The sequence below is a fragment of the Neophocaena asiaeorientalis genome, unplaced genomic scaffold (genome assembly GCF_003031525.2).
Source record: "Neophocaena asiaeorientalis asiaeorientalis breed wild unplaced genomic scaffold, Neophocaena_asiaeorientalis_V1.1 scaffold689, whole genome shotgun sequence".
In the NCBI taxonomy this organism is placed as follows: domain Eukaryota; kingdom Metazoa; phylum Chordata; class Mammalia; order Artiodactyla; family Phocoenidae; genus Neophocaena; species Neophocaena asiaeorientalis.
In genome coordinates, this window is record NW_020175666.1 from 1,928,088 (window position 1) to 1,942,582 (window position 14,495).

The 14,495-nt window shown below is 51.5% G+C and overlaps 1 protein-coding gene across 1 annotated transcript in view; it reads right to left on the reverse strand.

Moving 5' to 3' along the window:
- The window catches only part of CAPN13 (calpain 13), a 92,915-nt gene that overhangs the window by 44,742 nt on the left and 33,678 nt on the right, over nucleotides 1–14,495 (reverse strand). The window contains 3 exon segments of the mRNA XM_024731517.1: nucleotides 2,571–2,656; nucleotides 7,430–7,504; nucleotides 8,437–8,611. Of these exon segments, the coding sequence (XP_024587285.1) occupies nucleotides 2,571–2,656; nucleotides 7,430–7,504; nucleotides 8,437–8,611 (336 nt within the window).

The following is a 14,495-nucleotide window of genomic DNA, read 5'->3' on the forward strand; positions in this document are numbered from 1 at the left end:
ATGTGTTATTGTAAAATGGTAATTTTATAATTAAGTGATAATTACATTTTCTGCAGTGTGTAAGGGAAAATAAATGTAGTGTAAATCAATACATTATTGATTCATGCAAGTTTGTCTTTAAGTGTGTGTGATTGAAATTTCCATTATGGTTGAGATTAGACCACCCGCCCTCCCCATCCGTCTCCACTCCTTAAAACGTAGGGAAGGGGCTTCCCTGGTGGCGCAGTGGTTAAGAATCCTCCTGCCAGTGCAGGGGATACAGTTCGAGCCCTGGTCCGGGAAGATCCCACATGCCGTGGAGCAGTGAAGCCCATGTACCACAACTACTGAGCCTGAGCTCTAGAGCCTGTGAGCCACAACTGCTGAAGCCCCCGTGCCCTGCAACAAGAGAAGCCACCGCAGTGAGAAGCCCACGCACCGCAATGAAGAGGAGCCCCCGCTCGCCACAACTAGAGAAAGCCCGCACGCAGCAACGAAGACCCAATGCAGCCAAAGATAAATAAATAAATAAATAATTTAAAAAAACGTAGCGAAGAAATCGACCAGTGCACAGAGACAGTGATGATGCGGCCATATCGCTTCCTTCCAGCCCGGTTGCTGGTGGGGAATGGGGAACCTCAGCCCTCAGCCGGGGTACGTGATCCTCCAGAGTAGGTGTGGCAGGGTCCATCCCCCGTCTCTGCTCTGCACACTTCTCCTCCCTGCTCAAAGGCCTTTGTGAACCCCCATGCCTGTAGGTACAAATCCAAACCTCTCGGCTGGCACCAGGCTCTCTGGTTCCAGCCCCCGACACGTCTCCCCTAGGTTCCTCTGCCTCAGGCCAGCTTCTTGGCCCTGAACACACGCTGAGCCACTGTTTCTGGCTCAGCGCAGCAGCCGACACTTCCCGCCTACCTAGGGATGGCTTCCAAAGTGAGTCATACTTTTTTTTTGGTTGAACTCCAGTTCAACCCCATTCAAGACGCTTTCCCTGAACAGGCCCGCCCATGGGAAGTTTCTCTTCCCTGACCTCTGGGGTCCCTTATTGCCTTCACTGGTCATTTGATCTTTAGCCTGGGGGATGTGGGCAGAACGTCAGCTCACGTGAATTTCTTGCCTCTTCTACTCAAGGGGACTGTGCCTCTGACATCTGCCCTTCCTCCACTCCTACTGCAACAGCCAACCCCGAATCAGGGATTCAGGCTAATCGGATCCCACCCCGCGCCATATTGGGCAGCTTGGGGTGATGACTGGGAAGGGCTGGAAAGGGCCATGGATATCCCCAGGGAGGAAGAAAGGACAGAGGCAACATAAAAGGAGAGAGTGCGGCGGGGAGTAAAAATATTGTCCAGTGGTTCGTGGTTTTGCAATTTCATTCCCCTTCTGTGCGGGAGGAGGGGATTCAGCTGCCCTGTTCTCCAGGGGGCATCTGAGGGAGGTCACACCCAGGTTTATGCTAAGAATTCGTGTCTCTGCCTCTCCCTCTCTCTCATATTCCTACCCTCCAGCCCCACCTGTGCAGGCGCCTCGGCTGGTGGGCACCGCCCAGCCTGGGGCATCAGGCTCAGGCAGGGGTGGGAGAACTCTGCATTCGCCTCCAGAACACACTTCTCCGTGTATTGATTTTCACCTGCTTGAACGCGATGTATTTCCTTTCAGATCATGTTCTCCCTCGTGCTAAGCTGCCACGGCTGGCCAACGTGTCTCGACTCTTTCCGTGGATCTAACACAGGCCCTCAGAGACCTGCGGGCAGGCTGGGCCTTGCTGGCTGCTGAGAGGAGCCAGTCCCCTGTGGCTGGCCTGCCATCCCTCTCAGGCCTGTCATCTCATTCTTAGTCAGCAAAGGGGTGGGGACCAGGGATCCATCCTCCTGGCAGCTGGGAAACACCAGCCCAGCTCTCCAGGAACTACAGACCACACAGCGGGGGCCCCATAGATCAGCTGGGTCAGCGAGCAACTGCCTGGGACACGGCCAGCAGAGGCATCTGAGACCCACGTAGCTTTGTTCACTCCTACCACCAGCAAGGCACTGGCTGCTCGTGGGAGTCTGGACCAATATGGCAGGATGGATGATGCAGGTGGACTGAATCAAAAGATCAGCCAGATCTTTGCCTCAGCTCCCCAGCTCCCCCTAGAATGAAGTCTTTTCCATCCTGACGACATGGCATCATCTGGGTCAGAATCCCATGGGATCCTTTTATGGAAGGAGACTCCTTCTCCCCATCTCTGTCTGCCAAGTAGAACTTGACTCCTGCCCTACCCTGCCCCTCTTTTAATTTCGTACTTATTCTAGGTATATGGGTTCATCGCTCAAGACTGCTTCCTTCTGGAGGACAGACACTGTCTCTTGTCATCTGTATGCATCCCACAGCACCCACCCAGCACAGTGTACTTAGTCCGGAGTACACAGCAGGTGTTTAAATGATGCTTGGTGAATGGTATCACGGGAGTGTGAGTTCGACTGAAAGTCACACACAGGTGTGAGCTGGGCAGACCTGCAGTGAGATCTACCTGCTGCCCTCATGGGTCAGAATGCTCTCCAAACACCGGGTCTCCATGAAGGAGAGAGAGAGGTTTCCAAAAGCCGTACCTGTCACTCCAGCGCCCTCTCCATTCGCTCTTGCCTCAGGGGTTCCACAGGCGGATAAGTTATTCCCAGCCGCTCCTGTACTGAATCTGCAAAGAACAGAAAAGGAAAACTGTCAGTGGTCTCCAGCAAGAGTCAGCAGAAGGGATATGAATGCAGCTGCTTTTCACTTCCAAGCGCTGATTTAACTTCTGACCTCATTTGGCTGCAGCAGGAAAAAAAAATAATGGAAAGGAAAAAAAATCAATGTCTCTGCCTGTGTGGAGTTGGAATGAGACCGAGGAGAAAACGGTCCTTCTTTCTGTGCAGCACCTTGAAGGGCAGGCGCAGCTTCCTCAGTCTGTACGACTGCATCCTAAAATCTGAGCCAGCTGAGACAACAGCAGATAAATAGCACGGATGGTGCCATGGGCTGCAGAGGGGAGATCTTTATGGGTCTCCAGCCTCCTCCATGCCCTGTCACAGCCGGCATCTCTATTCCACTCAAATAGCTGTTTCCTTGCTGGCGGCCCCTTGGGAGCTGTGCTGGGGTCTCCACAGCACTGTCCTGAGCAAGGCCAGTAGGAGGCTGATTTGAGCACGACCAAGACCTTTGAGGCCTGGGAGTGGAGCCCTCCTAGACTGCGGCCCCGGGGCTGCAGCCGGCCCCCCTGGCAGCCTGCCTCTGTCAGCGAGCAGGGCATCCCCGTGGCCTGAACGTTCCTTCCTTCCCCAGGGGATCACATCATCATCTGTCCCAGATACAGAGGCCGGCACATTTACTCCTTCAGACCACCGAGGCCAGAGGGCAGGACTGTTTGTTGAAAAGTTACAACAAAACAATCACAACCCTTTGAACTTATGTTCCTGGATCCAGGAGGCCTCCGCCTGGTGAGAGGAATTAAAGCATGATTGAGTTGTAGCGGCAGTATTGATCTGTGCTAATGTTGTCTGAGGAGACAGAGGCCTGGAGAGGTGAGGAAGGGGCGGACTTGTTCACTGATTCCAGGTCACAGGAGAAAGTCCCGAGTGGAATATTCCCAACGTGGAAAAGAAACCCGTGTGTGGAGGCAGGGCTTGGAGACAGGCCTGGCTGAGTGTGTGATGTGCACTACGGCCTTCCATCCTCTGAGGTGGATATTCATATAATCCTCGTCTTGCAGAGGAGACTGAGCATCAGAGAGGTTAAGCAACTTTCCCAAGGCCACAGAGTAAGTGGCAGAGGAGGAACTCTGATCCCAGCCACTGTCAGTCCCCAAAGCCCAGGCTCTTAATTTTGGAATTGGGAGTGGATAAAGGATACAGCTGCTCCCGGGCCCAGCTCATTCTCACATGTGGACGAGACCCTGACCTTGCACGTAAACCCTGGGCCAGCACGTGATTACCAGTAGGGCAGTGGCATGAAGGAGCGGTGTGGTCAGACAAGGGCCCAAGAACCCAGCTTGGGTATGGTTCTTTTCTTGTCTACTTCTGTCTAGCTGACACTGCAGTGAAAGGTACTCTTTTAATGCCACGTGGGATGCGGGTGCCCCTCTCTGCCCCCCACCAGGCACCCCAGGCTTTGCACACAGTGTATTCTTAACTGCCAGCATGTGACGGAGCCCATGGAACAGGGACGTGAGAAACGGGCGCCTGGTGGCCCAAATAGCTTAATGAGCCACCCTCAGTGCCTAAGGGACAGTCAGGGGCTCAGGCAGGCACAGGGGAGAAGAGGGGCCAGTGCCCGGAAGGGGTTAAATGAGGCATGCAGAGAAACATGTACCCCCTGGCCCCGGGGAGTCACTGACCCAGCCAGGTGCATAGTAAAACATGCCAATTTCATTTATCTTCCTGTCTGTGTCCCGCCCAGAGGGTGGGTGAGCAGATTAAAAAGCTCACTGCATTTATGGGCTGGTTTAATCTTACCACTTGTGGTCAGAGTTATAACCTCCTCTTTCTGCAGGAAGAACCTTTAATCAAGTTCTCGGGCGCTTGTCTGACCGTGTCACTTCTTTTCGACAGTGCTCTGTTGGTGATCACATGGGCCTTGGCCAAGTGCCTCAGGCGTAACCTTCGAGGCTAAGGTCACAGCTGCATCTGAGAACGGGCGGGCTTTCTTGCTTCACTCTCCTGGCTGCTGACTGTACCCTGACCCTGGTCAGATCTCTCAGAAAGGGTGCCACTGGGAAGAGGTGATCCAGGTTATCTGTCCTAGGATAATAATTCCTTGAAAGTATTCTCTTGAATGCAAGTTCCAGAGGCAGTTAATTGTTACTCCTAGAAAAAAATGGTTTCATGGCTAATGGTAGATTAAAACCAAGCTGTACTTATATTGCTAATACATTGTTAATACAGGCCTTCTCAGAGCCTTTAACATGTTAACATCCGAATACTGCTTTCATAGAGCATCGCACCAGGCTGGTGCTCCTTTGAGCACAGGCTGGGAAGCGTCAGCAGCCGCAGAGTGGCAAGAGTGGTGGGAATGGATCATGCAGGACACACGGTCTTCATCACCTACTGTCACAGAAGTGTCCTGTTTAGACTGCTGTGTGTTATAAGAACAACTCAAAGCGTGTGCTGTGGGGGAGGAAACATCCGGGCTGTGAGCAGAATCATCACAAGCCCCAACCCCAGCCAAGCCCACACTTCCACTCCCCAGTTCACCTCCGTGACCTTGGCCCTAGGTGTTTACTTGGCTGCTCTATAAGCCGGCAGTCACTGCCATCCCCATGGCCAGCCTCTGCGGGACTCACATTCCATGGCCATCTGGACCTCTGGATACACAAGTCCCTTCTCCCCTGCATTCAGAGGAGAAAGAAAGGCCGTCTCAATGTATGAAAAGGGCCTTGCCAGGAACGGCCAGCACATCACGCAGGTACCATGGCTCCTTCCTTTCATGCCCAGCACAGATATCACTCATTGATCACAGCTCTCTTTTTCCAAGTCAGGAAGCAGAGCCCAAGTCTTGTCAACACAGTAATCCAAGGCAGCACTGCCTGGATCAAGGCTGGCACACAAGAAAGCTGACTTTCTCTCTCTAACCTAGACTTGTCCACATCCAGGATGGGGAGCTACGGGGAGCAGAATGTCCATCCGTGGCCAGATGTGATGATGGTATTGTCTGTCTCCACTGAGAATTCAGAGAAGGGCAAGGGAGATCCCAGAGGAAGGGCATCTGGAACCACTGGGACTGGGATCTCTTATGGCTTCGGTTTATCAGGGTCTCTTCCTTGCTTGTGGGAAATGTCCTTGGAGCTCCTCACATATTCTATGATGGAGAATCCGTGATGTCATCCTCATAGGCCAAAGACAAATGCATTCATTCACTCATGCAAGCATACTCGTCCACTGATCCAACAGGCATTTATTAGGTGCCTACTCTCCTCCAGTTGCCCTGCAGAGGAAGCATTTTGGTACTGATTTCCTTAGGGAGGAAGGTGGGAGAGAAAATACTGCCTCTGGTTTTTTGTTTGTTTGTTTGTTTGCTTTGTTTTGTTTTGTTTTTTAACATCTTTATTGGAGTCTAATTGCTTTACAATGGTGTGTTAGTTTCTGCTTTATAACCAAGTGAATCAGCTATACATATACATATATCCCCATATCTCCTCCCTCTTGCGTCTCCCTCCCACCTTGCCTCTGTTTTGCAGATTGGAACATTCACCCAAACACAAAGCAATGGAGTAACGGACCTTAGGTCAACGGACAGGAGAGACTACACACAGAGAGGGAAGGCAGATATGAGAAATAGGCCATAAATAGAAGCTGATACTCTGCGTTCCTTGGCCCGTAAATACCTGTGAAAAATGGACCCTGGGGTTTGCGACACTGTCTCTTATGACCTAGAAGACATTATCAGACCTCAAGAGTTGTGAGAACTACAGAGATGGGGGAACATTTGTGGGAAACCATCACAAGGCCAGGAAGTGCTGTCCCTGCACGGCTGTATAAGTATAGATGGGAACCCAGGAGTCGTGGTGGCTGGGCCCGGCCATTTCAGGCAGCTCTATCACCCTGGCCTTCCCCTCTCAGGTGTCGGCTTCTCATTTAGGAATTGAGGAGGGTGGACTTTAGTCGTGTTTTCCAGACCAAACGCTACTGCACACACTGACGATATGCATTTTTGTCCACCCAAAGTTGGTTGTTGCATCAAGGGGAAAGACTGTCCCCCAGTAGCCATCCTCCCCTCATTCATGGGAATAAAGTTCTAGCTGGGCATATGGCAGCCCAGCTAGATGGCATGTTTCCCAGACAACCTTGGGCCTCAGGGTGGCACATGACTAGGTCCAGACTCATTGGATCTGAGAGAAAATGGTGTGTGCCTTTACTGATACGTGCCTTCCTTAGGGATGTATAAGTGTCCCTGGCCTCTTTCTCCTCCCCCGGCTGGGAAATGAGGGGACCTGAGGCAGCTGCCCTGGGCTCACAGATAGAAGCCCCATGTTGCAGGTGGCAGAGCCAGCTACCAGCTCTGGAATCACCCGCCTAGCTGAGTAGTGAACTTGATCTCGTTTGAGCCCCTGCATTTTCGAGTGTCTTTTTCAGAGCAGTTCAGTTGGTACATAACAAATAAAACACTTTTGGGGCAAAATTTTCTCCAAATTCAATTGGGTAGTTAATTCTGCTTTCTTTTTGGGCTAATCCCCCAGCATAGTTAGACACTCTGCCTGTCTGAGGCCATTCAAGGATAGTAAGATTTTTGGTGGGTCCCTGGGGGATGAGGATACTGGGCACCAGAACTACTGGATGAAGACAGGGAATGAGGTTGTCCACGATGGGCCTGGACATGGTGGAGGCAAGGGTGATCACTACTTGTTTCAGCTTCTTGGGCTCACCGAGGCAAGTGATTCTGACTCCTGTGTAGGGGAGCAAGAACCCTGGGGCACCGTGTTCATGGAGAGCCTTACCTGCTCAGCGCCAGTCACTGTGTAGGCATGCCGACTCACCAGCCCGTTTGCCATCCTTATGGACTCAGTTGTCGGCTTCAAAGGAGAAAAGCAGACCAAGCGTTAAACATTCACACATTCTTCAAAAAGACAGAAAAGCACTATTCAATCAGCAGCCGGGCTGTAGCCAGAAGAAAAGCATCCCACTGACTCATGTCGGAACGGCATGTGTTCCTGGATTTCTTTCCTAGAGAGGCAGAGTTTGAAGGCTGTAGGGTGCTTGAGGCCCCAGCATTTCACACCTCAGGAGACCACCCCATGACAGACAGAAGGCCACCAAGTCCTGAGGACGTGGGCTGCTGGCTTCTCCAATTACTTGCTATCAATGAGACACAACACAAGACATAACTTCTGGGCATTTTGTGGGAGTTGGGAAGACCTACCACCTCCAAGCTATGAGGAATTGGGGTTTAAAGTGCACTCTGGTTTCATGTGGCATTGCAGACTAGGGGTGTGTGACTCAAAGCCCACATGGTTAAAGAATGAAGGAATTGTCCTCAGGGATACGGTGTTGGCTGTCTCAGAACAGACTCAAATAATTTGGAGGGTCATTCAGGCTTTTCAGAATGGGGTACTCTGCCTTTGGGCTGCTGCCTTTAAAGCCAGTGAGAATCAAAGGGCCCCCCGTTCACTCTGGACCCCACTGCTTCTGGTCACAGGGAAGCACTAGGCAAAGGCTTCAGTATCAGACGACAGCGTCTGAACCCCTGCTCAGCCACTCACTGGCTGTGTGGCGGTAAGCATTTTACTTAGCCTCTCTGAGCCCATTTCTTCTTCTGTAAGTGAATTCTGCGATCCCTATTTCAGATGGAGGGCTACCGTGAGGATTAAATGAGGTGGTGTCAGTAAAGCACAGCATCAATGCTCCGCGATGGTCACTTGGCCATTCCCCCGAATGGGCCAGTGGCTGAACACTCCTGGGCGAGGAAAGGCTCGAACCAGTGCAGCGAGATTCCTGGTCTACTCACCCCGGCCAGGGTGCTGCAGGTCATCAGGGAGCCTGCCTCGGCTACCATCTTCACCACTGTCATCAGGTCAGACGAGGAGGAACGCAGGCTGATGCTGGTGACTATCCCTCCTGTGAGGTCCACCAGGGCATCAGGGAGGTAGCCATAGTGCAGGTTGACATAGGACCCATGAAACCTGGGAGGGATAAAGGCAGATCAACCCCTGCGGTGCCTTTGGTGCCCCCAGACAGGGAGGGTGTACCCGGACCTCTGCATATTTCCCAGGACTTCCCAACCACCCCTGGGCTATGGCAACCCACCCACCATCTGTTCTCCTGGATAAAGAATCTAGCGACGTGCCACCATTATCGCTTCCTTCTCCTGGTCTCCTGGGCCTGGGGAGCTCCACAGGTGGCAGTATTGTACAGAGCTTAGGAATGCAGGTGCTGGAGCTACGGGGCAAATGTTGAATCCCAGTCTCACCAGATACTTAGCTGCTTCACCTAGACAAGTTACCTAACCTCGTGGGGCTGGGCTTAGAGTAGTGCCTGGCACAAGGGAAGCCTTTAATAAAGACTGGCTATTATTATGATAAGGATCCACTGTTTCAGTATGGAGTTTCCTTAAAAAACTACAAATAGAACTACAATATGACCCAACAATCCCACTACTGGGCATATACCCTGAGAAAACCATAATTCAAAAAGAGTCATGTACCAAAATGTTCATTGCAGCTCTATTTACAATAGCCCGGAGATGGAAACAACCTAAGTGTCCATCATCGGATGAATGGGTAAAGAAGATGTGGCACATATATACAATGGAATATTACTCAGCCATAAAAAGAAACGAAATGGAGTTATCTGTAGTGAGGTGCATGGACCTAGAGTCTGTCATACAGAGTAAAGTAAGTCAGAAAGAGAAAAACAAATACCGTAGGCTAACACATATATATGGAATCTAAAAAAAAAAAAAAAAAGGTCATGACGAACCTAGGGGCAAGATGGGAATAAAGACACAGACCTACTAGAGAATGGACTTGAGGATATGGGGAGGGGGAAGGGTAACCTGGGACAAAGTGAGAGAGTGGCATGGACATATATACACTACCAAACGTAAAATAGATAGCTAGTGGGAAGCGGCCACATAGCACAGGGAGATCAGCTCGGTGGTTCGTGACCACCTAGAGGGGTGGGATAGGGAGGGTGGGAGACGCAAGAGGGAAGAGATATGGGAACATATGTATATGTATAACTGATTCACTTTGTTATAAAGCAGAAACTAACACACCATTGTAAAGCAATTATACTCCAATAAAGATGTTAAAAAAAAAAAAGGATCTACTGTTTCCTGTTTAACAACAGTGGTAAGTACTGGTTGTGTGCAGGGTACCTTGCTAGGCACTGAGCGTTCAAAGATGAATGAGATCCTGTTCCTGCCCTCCAAGAGCCCACAGTCAACAATTGTGATGCTCGCTGTGGCCATAGGCAGCCTCTATTCTTACTCTGTGTGAAGCTTGACCCAGAATCCCCATTCCCATCCTCAGAACTAACCCACTCCCCCCAGAATCACCAGGGAGGTGATGTCACTGAAGGTAACACAGGTGAGGGTGAGGCTTACATAACATATCCCCAAAGCAAACCACCTAGAACTCTCAGACCTGTTCTCCAAAATGCCTCTTCCGGGACTTCCTTGGTGGTCCAGTGTTTAAGACTCCATGCTCCCAATGCAGGGGGCCCGGCTTCGATCCCCGGTCAGGGAACTAGATCCCGCATGCTCCAAGTAAGAGCCCGCATGCCACAACTAAAGATCCCATGTGCCGCAACTAAGAGATCCCGTGTGCCGCAACGAAGATTCCACATGTGGCAACTAAAGATCAGGCCCGCATGCCACAACTAAAGATCCCGTGTGCCGCAACGAAGATTCCACATGTGGCAACTAAAGATCCTGAGTGCCACAGCTAAGATCCGGCTCAGCCAAATAAATTTTAAAAAAAATAAATATTTTTAAAAATGCCTCTTCCCACCCTCCCATGGGGTTTCTGCTTCTGGACCCACACCCTGAGAAATGCCCTGTCTTATTGCCCTATCTTGTCCTCCTCCCAATTCTCCCCCAGTCACCTACTAGAGAGTCTCCAGATTCAAGAGCCAATCTGCTCAGCCCAACTGCTGGCCTCCCCTCTCGTGAGCTCTCCTCTCGGGCGGGAAGCTGAGCTTTTCAAGGCCCCCTTTGCTCCTCCGGGGAATGAGCTCTTGCGGTCGTGCTGCCAGGTGAAGCACGCACAGCACGTGGAGAGGGTCTGGATTGTGGAGGTGTGCTTGCTGTGAGCACGATCAGGACAGCAAGTCCATGCTCACCTGCTTCTACCGCCAAACTCGTCCACCCCTCCACAGCAGCACTCACCACCCACATGCTCCCCCCTTAGAAGGACACGTCGGGTTGCTTTGCCTTCCTTGGGTGTCTATTTGCTGTGAGAGCGCGCGGATCACCTTGGAACAGAGAGGAAGTAACTGGGGGTCCCAGGAAGGCTTCTGAGAGGGGTCACAACTCTGAACTGAGTTTTATCCAGGTCTGGACAGTGGGATGGACATTCTGGGGAGGAAGAATCAAATCAGGTAGGCTCCGGAGCCGGAAGAGCGTGGTGGAGTGGGGGTGATGATGGACTGACTGGTATTCCCGGGAGAGAGGGCGGATTGATCACTGACAAGGAGAACCACTGAAGCAGGGGCCACATGAGGTCAGATTTGTGTTGAGAACTCAAGTTCCTGTCGATGGGGTGAACTGGAAAGGTTCCCATGGGCTCCTAAAATATAGGCTGGGCAAACCCACAACAGCATGGAGCTGAGCCAGGCCAGGCAGGAGACCCTGCCTCTTGGTGTCAGAGCTGTCCAGTGGGCATGTTCCCACACTGCCTAGTCACTCAGGCCTCCAGCCGGGACCTAAGATTTCCTGTCCCTGACGGGGAAGCAGAGGCCAAGCCCCATACAGGTTGGTAGCCGCAGAAAAGCTCCAGCTGTGGCTTGCTTTCTGGTGATGCAAAACCACGTGGGGCTCAGGCGTGGGTCCACCCTGCTGCCGCCTCTACTGGGGCCCGAGGCCTCGGACAAGACCCCTCCCGGTCCTTGGCCCTTCACCTGGATCAGCTCTGGGGCTCCTCAGACACCCCTCTCTCACCATACTTCCACCTCTGCAGTTCTCTCCTCCTGGGGTCCCCCAGAATTCACGTAAACTCACTTCAGCAAATACAGATCAAGCAGCCGCTCTCAGCAGGACACCGTCCCAGGCACAAACACCATGGACGGCTTAGAGAGTCTTGTGTTAATGAAAGCAAAGGATCCACAGAACCCAAGGGCCATTCTACAGGAACCAGGTGGCAGATGGATCTCAGCTCGTTATTAAACTGGTTCTAAGTCTTATCTTTCTGTCTCTCCCTCTCTCTGACCAGGGTTGTCTGGTATTAGACTCTGATCTCTGCAGTGTTTTTAGTCAACTGCAAAGCTTCGATCGTGCCTAGGTAGGTCTCAGCGTCTGACTCACTTGATTTTCCACGTTTTCTGGCTCTGGGTCCTCGATTAAGAGGGCTTTGCTGAGGGCGCTGGAAGATCACCAAGACTAGGGTTCTGGAACCCATTCCAGAGCCCACCAGCATGACCTCCCCCCTCTGGCTTCCAATAGAGCTTCACTGGAGCCACACCAGGAAAGCAGCTGCTGGCTCTGCCCTGTTACTTCAGGGCCACTGCCTCAGTGTCTATGGGCCTCGTCTGACGGTCTGAGTTCATGCACCTCCCACTCTCTGCAGTCACCACAGAGACACCCAATGCAAGGGGAGGGACCCACGGCCAGTGGCCCCCTCTCGGTGTCTTCCACAGCCTTCTCTCGCCGTGTCTCCACGATGCCCACGAAGCCTGTCCCAGCAGCAGCTGGGTGCTTAGACAACGAGCTCTCCCTCTCTGCTTTACAAACAGAAGCTCACAGACCCTGCTCATGTTTCAGGGACAAGTCAACTCTTAGCTCCCTTTGCTGCCAGGAAATAGAAAGGGAGGGAAAGAGGAGAGCACTGTGTTCGCCACACCTGTCACTACGCGTGTCACCTGAACCCAGGAATTCTGAGAGAGCCTTCTTCTCACCCCTCGGCTTCAGCCTCATTTTGGGGAAATGTCTACATGCCTGGCAATGATGTGAGAGGGGGAAGAATTCAGATGTCAAATCGGGATCCAAAAAGGATGCTGAAAGGCTATAATTCTGAGCCACAGAGATTCTAGAAAGGATGCTAGGCAGCTTACCAGATCTTGTCTCCCACTCTCCTATTTTATGACCTCTGGGGAAAAAAATCCTGCAAACAAAGATTTTTTTTCCCTCCACATCTGACTCACTTGGCCAATTCATTTCTGACTCCCCAGCTGCAAGAATGGTTGAAAGTTTGGGATCCACATGTACACTCGGTATTGCCTACATCCTTGGAGGGAAAGAGGACCATCTCCACCTGGACAGGTGGGTTCTCTGTGCTTGCGCTGTGGTCCCTCTGTGCCAGACACTGAGTTCCAAAGATGCAAAAAGACAACTCATTTTCCTCTAGGACTGACGGTATCAAGAAATGATGGAAAAGCACGTGACTGGGGAGGACAGACCTGATCCCAGCTTGGCCTCAAACACGGTGTGACCTTGGGTGAGTCATTTCACTGCCCCTCCCCACCCCAAGCCTCAGTTTCCTCATCTTTCAAAGAAGGTAGGGTTTGATGCTGACAGAGGCTCCGTCTAGCTCTGATGTGCTGTAATTCTATTTGATTTCCTCCTGCATTCTATAACCCCCTTCTTTGGGTGGAGGGCAAAGCTTTTAAATAGCTTTGGAGTTTGAAACATTTTCTCCTGCACTAGATTTCTTCAGGCAGTGGAATGTGGATTCTGGGTCCAGTTTCCCATTTCTTTTCAAGCTGAATGATTGCTTTAGGTCAGCTGTTAACAAGATCGGGTCAAAGTCATCACTTCATCTGCGAGCTTTCTAATTCTCCAAGTGAACTGCCATGCTCCCCCCTTTCAATAAGGAAAAAAAAGAGGCCCTGGAGCGGTGAGCACCGAATCCACCCCAGAAAGATAATGGCAGTGTTTGCATAAGTAGCTTAGAAGTGAATTAACCTCCCCAAACATATGGAGTGCTTCATCCACCTCGCCTGTTTTCTGGGCTTCATTCTCAAATGCTAACGACCAGCTCTTCCTGACACTGGAAATGAGCAACAGCTTTAGTTTTGCACAAGCTGGCTCAAAAGAAAGAATGCACGAAAAGAGCCCTTGAGATGCGCCTCCAGAAGGACAAGGACTGGGGTAGTCTGTGGGGCAGTAACCACTCCTCAGGGCCCAGGATTGGATGGGGCAGGGTCTTCAGTCTTGCCAAATGATGTCACTTGATCAAACGACCAAAGACCTCGGTAGACTCAGGTTAATCGCTTACACCTGCCATCACATCACTATTCAGAGCCTTGGCTTCCCCATGTGTCATTATGAGGCATTGGTTAGGAAGATCTTCGGGGAACCTGATTTCAGGACACTCTCCACTATTCATTTTTCTCCTGAAATGTGTGGTCCCCTGACCTTTTGTCTCCTAGCATTGACTTCCAGCTCCGATGTGTCCCTCACTTGTGTGGGTCTTGATGACAGAGACCTCTCACACACACACATACTCTTGCACACCCCGACTGTGCCAGCGTGAGCGTCTCTCCCAGTGCCCAGCACAGTGCCTGGATTATGATTAAATGCTCCATACACAGCTGTTGAATAAAAGCAACCCAAATTGTCTAAGTGAAACAGGTGACCTGGGGAGTTTATAAGTCCTCGAGCTTGTTAACACCAGAAGGTAGTCCCTGACTCATGGTGTTTGGACCATATAATAAGAAGCAGCTCCCGCCCTGCCCCCCAGTCATAAATGCAATCTCACGGTAGCCACACCAGGTCCCCAAGTGTCCCGCCCGGGTCACTGTTCAAATCACTCCCCCCCTCATATCTCCTCTCTCTTTTCTGAAATCCTACCCATCCTTCAAGGCCTTGCTCAACGCCACCTCCTCTGTGCAGTCCCAGCTGAGTGTCTG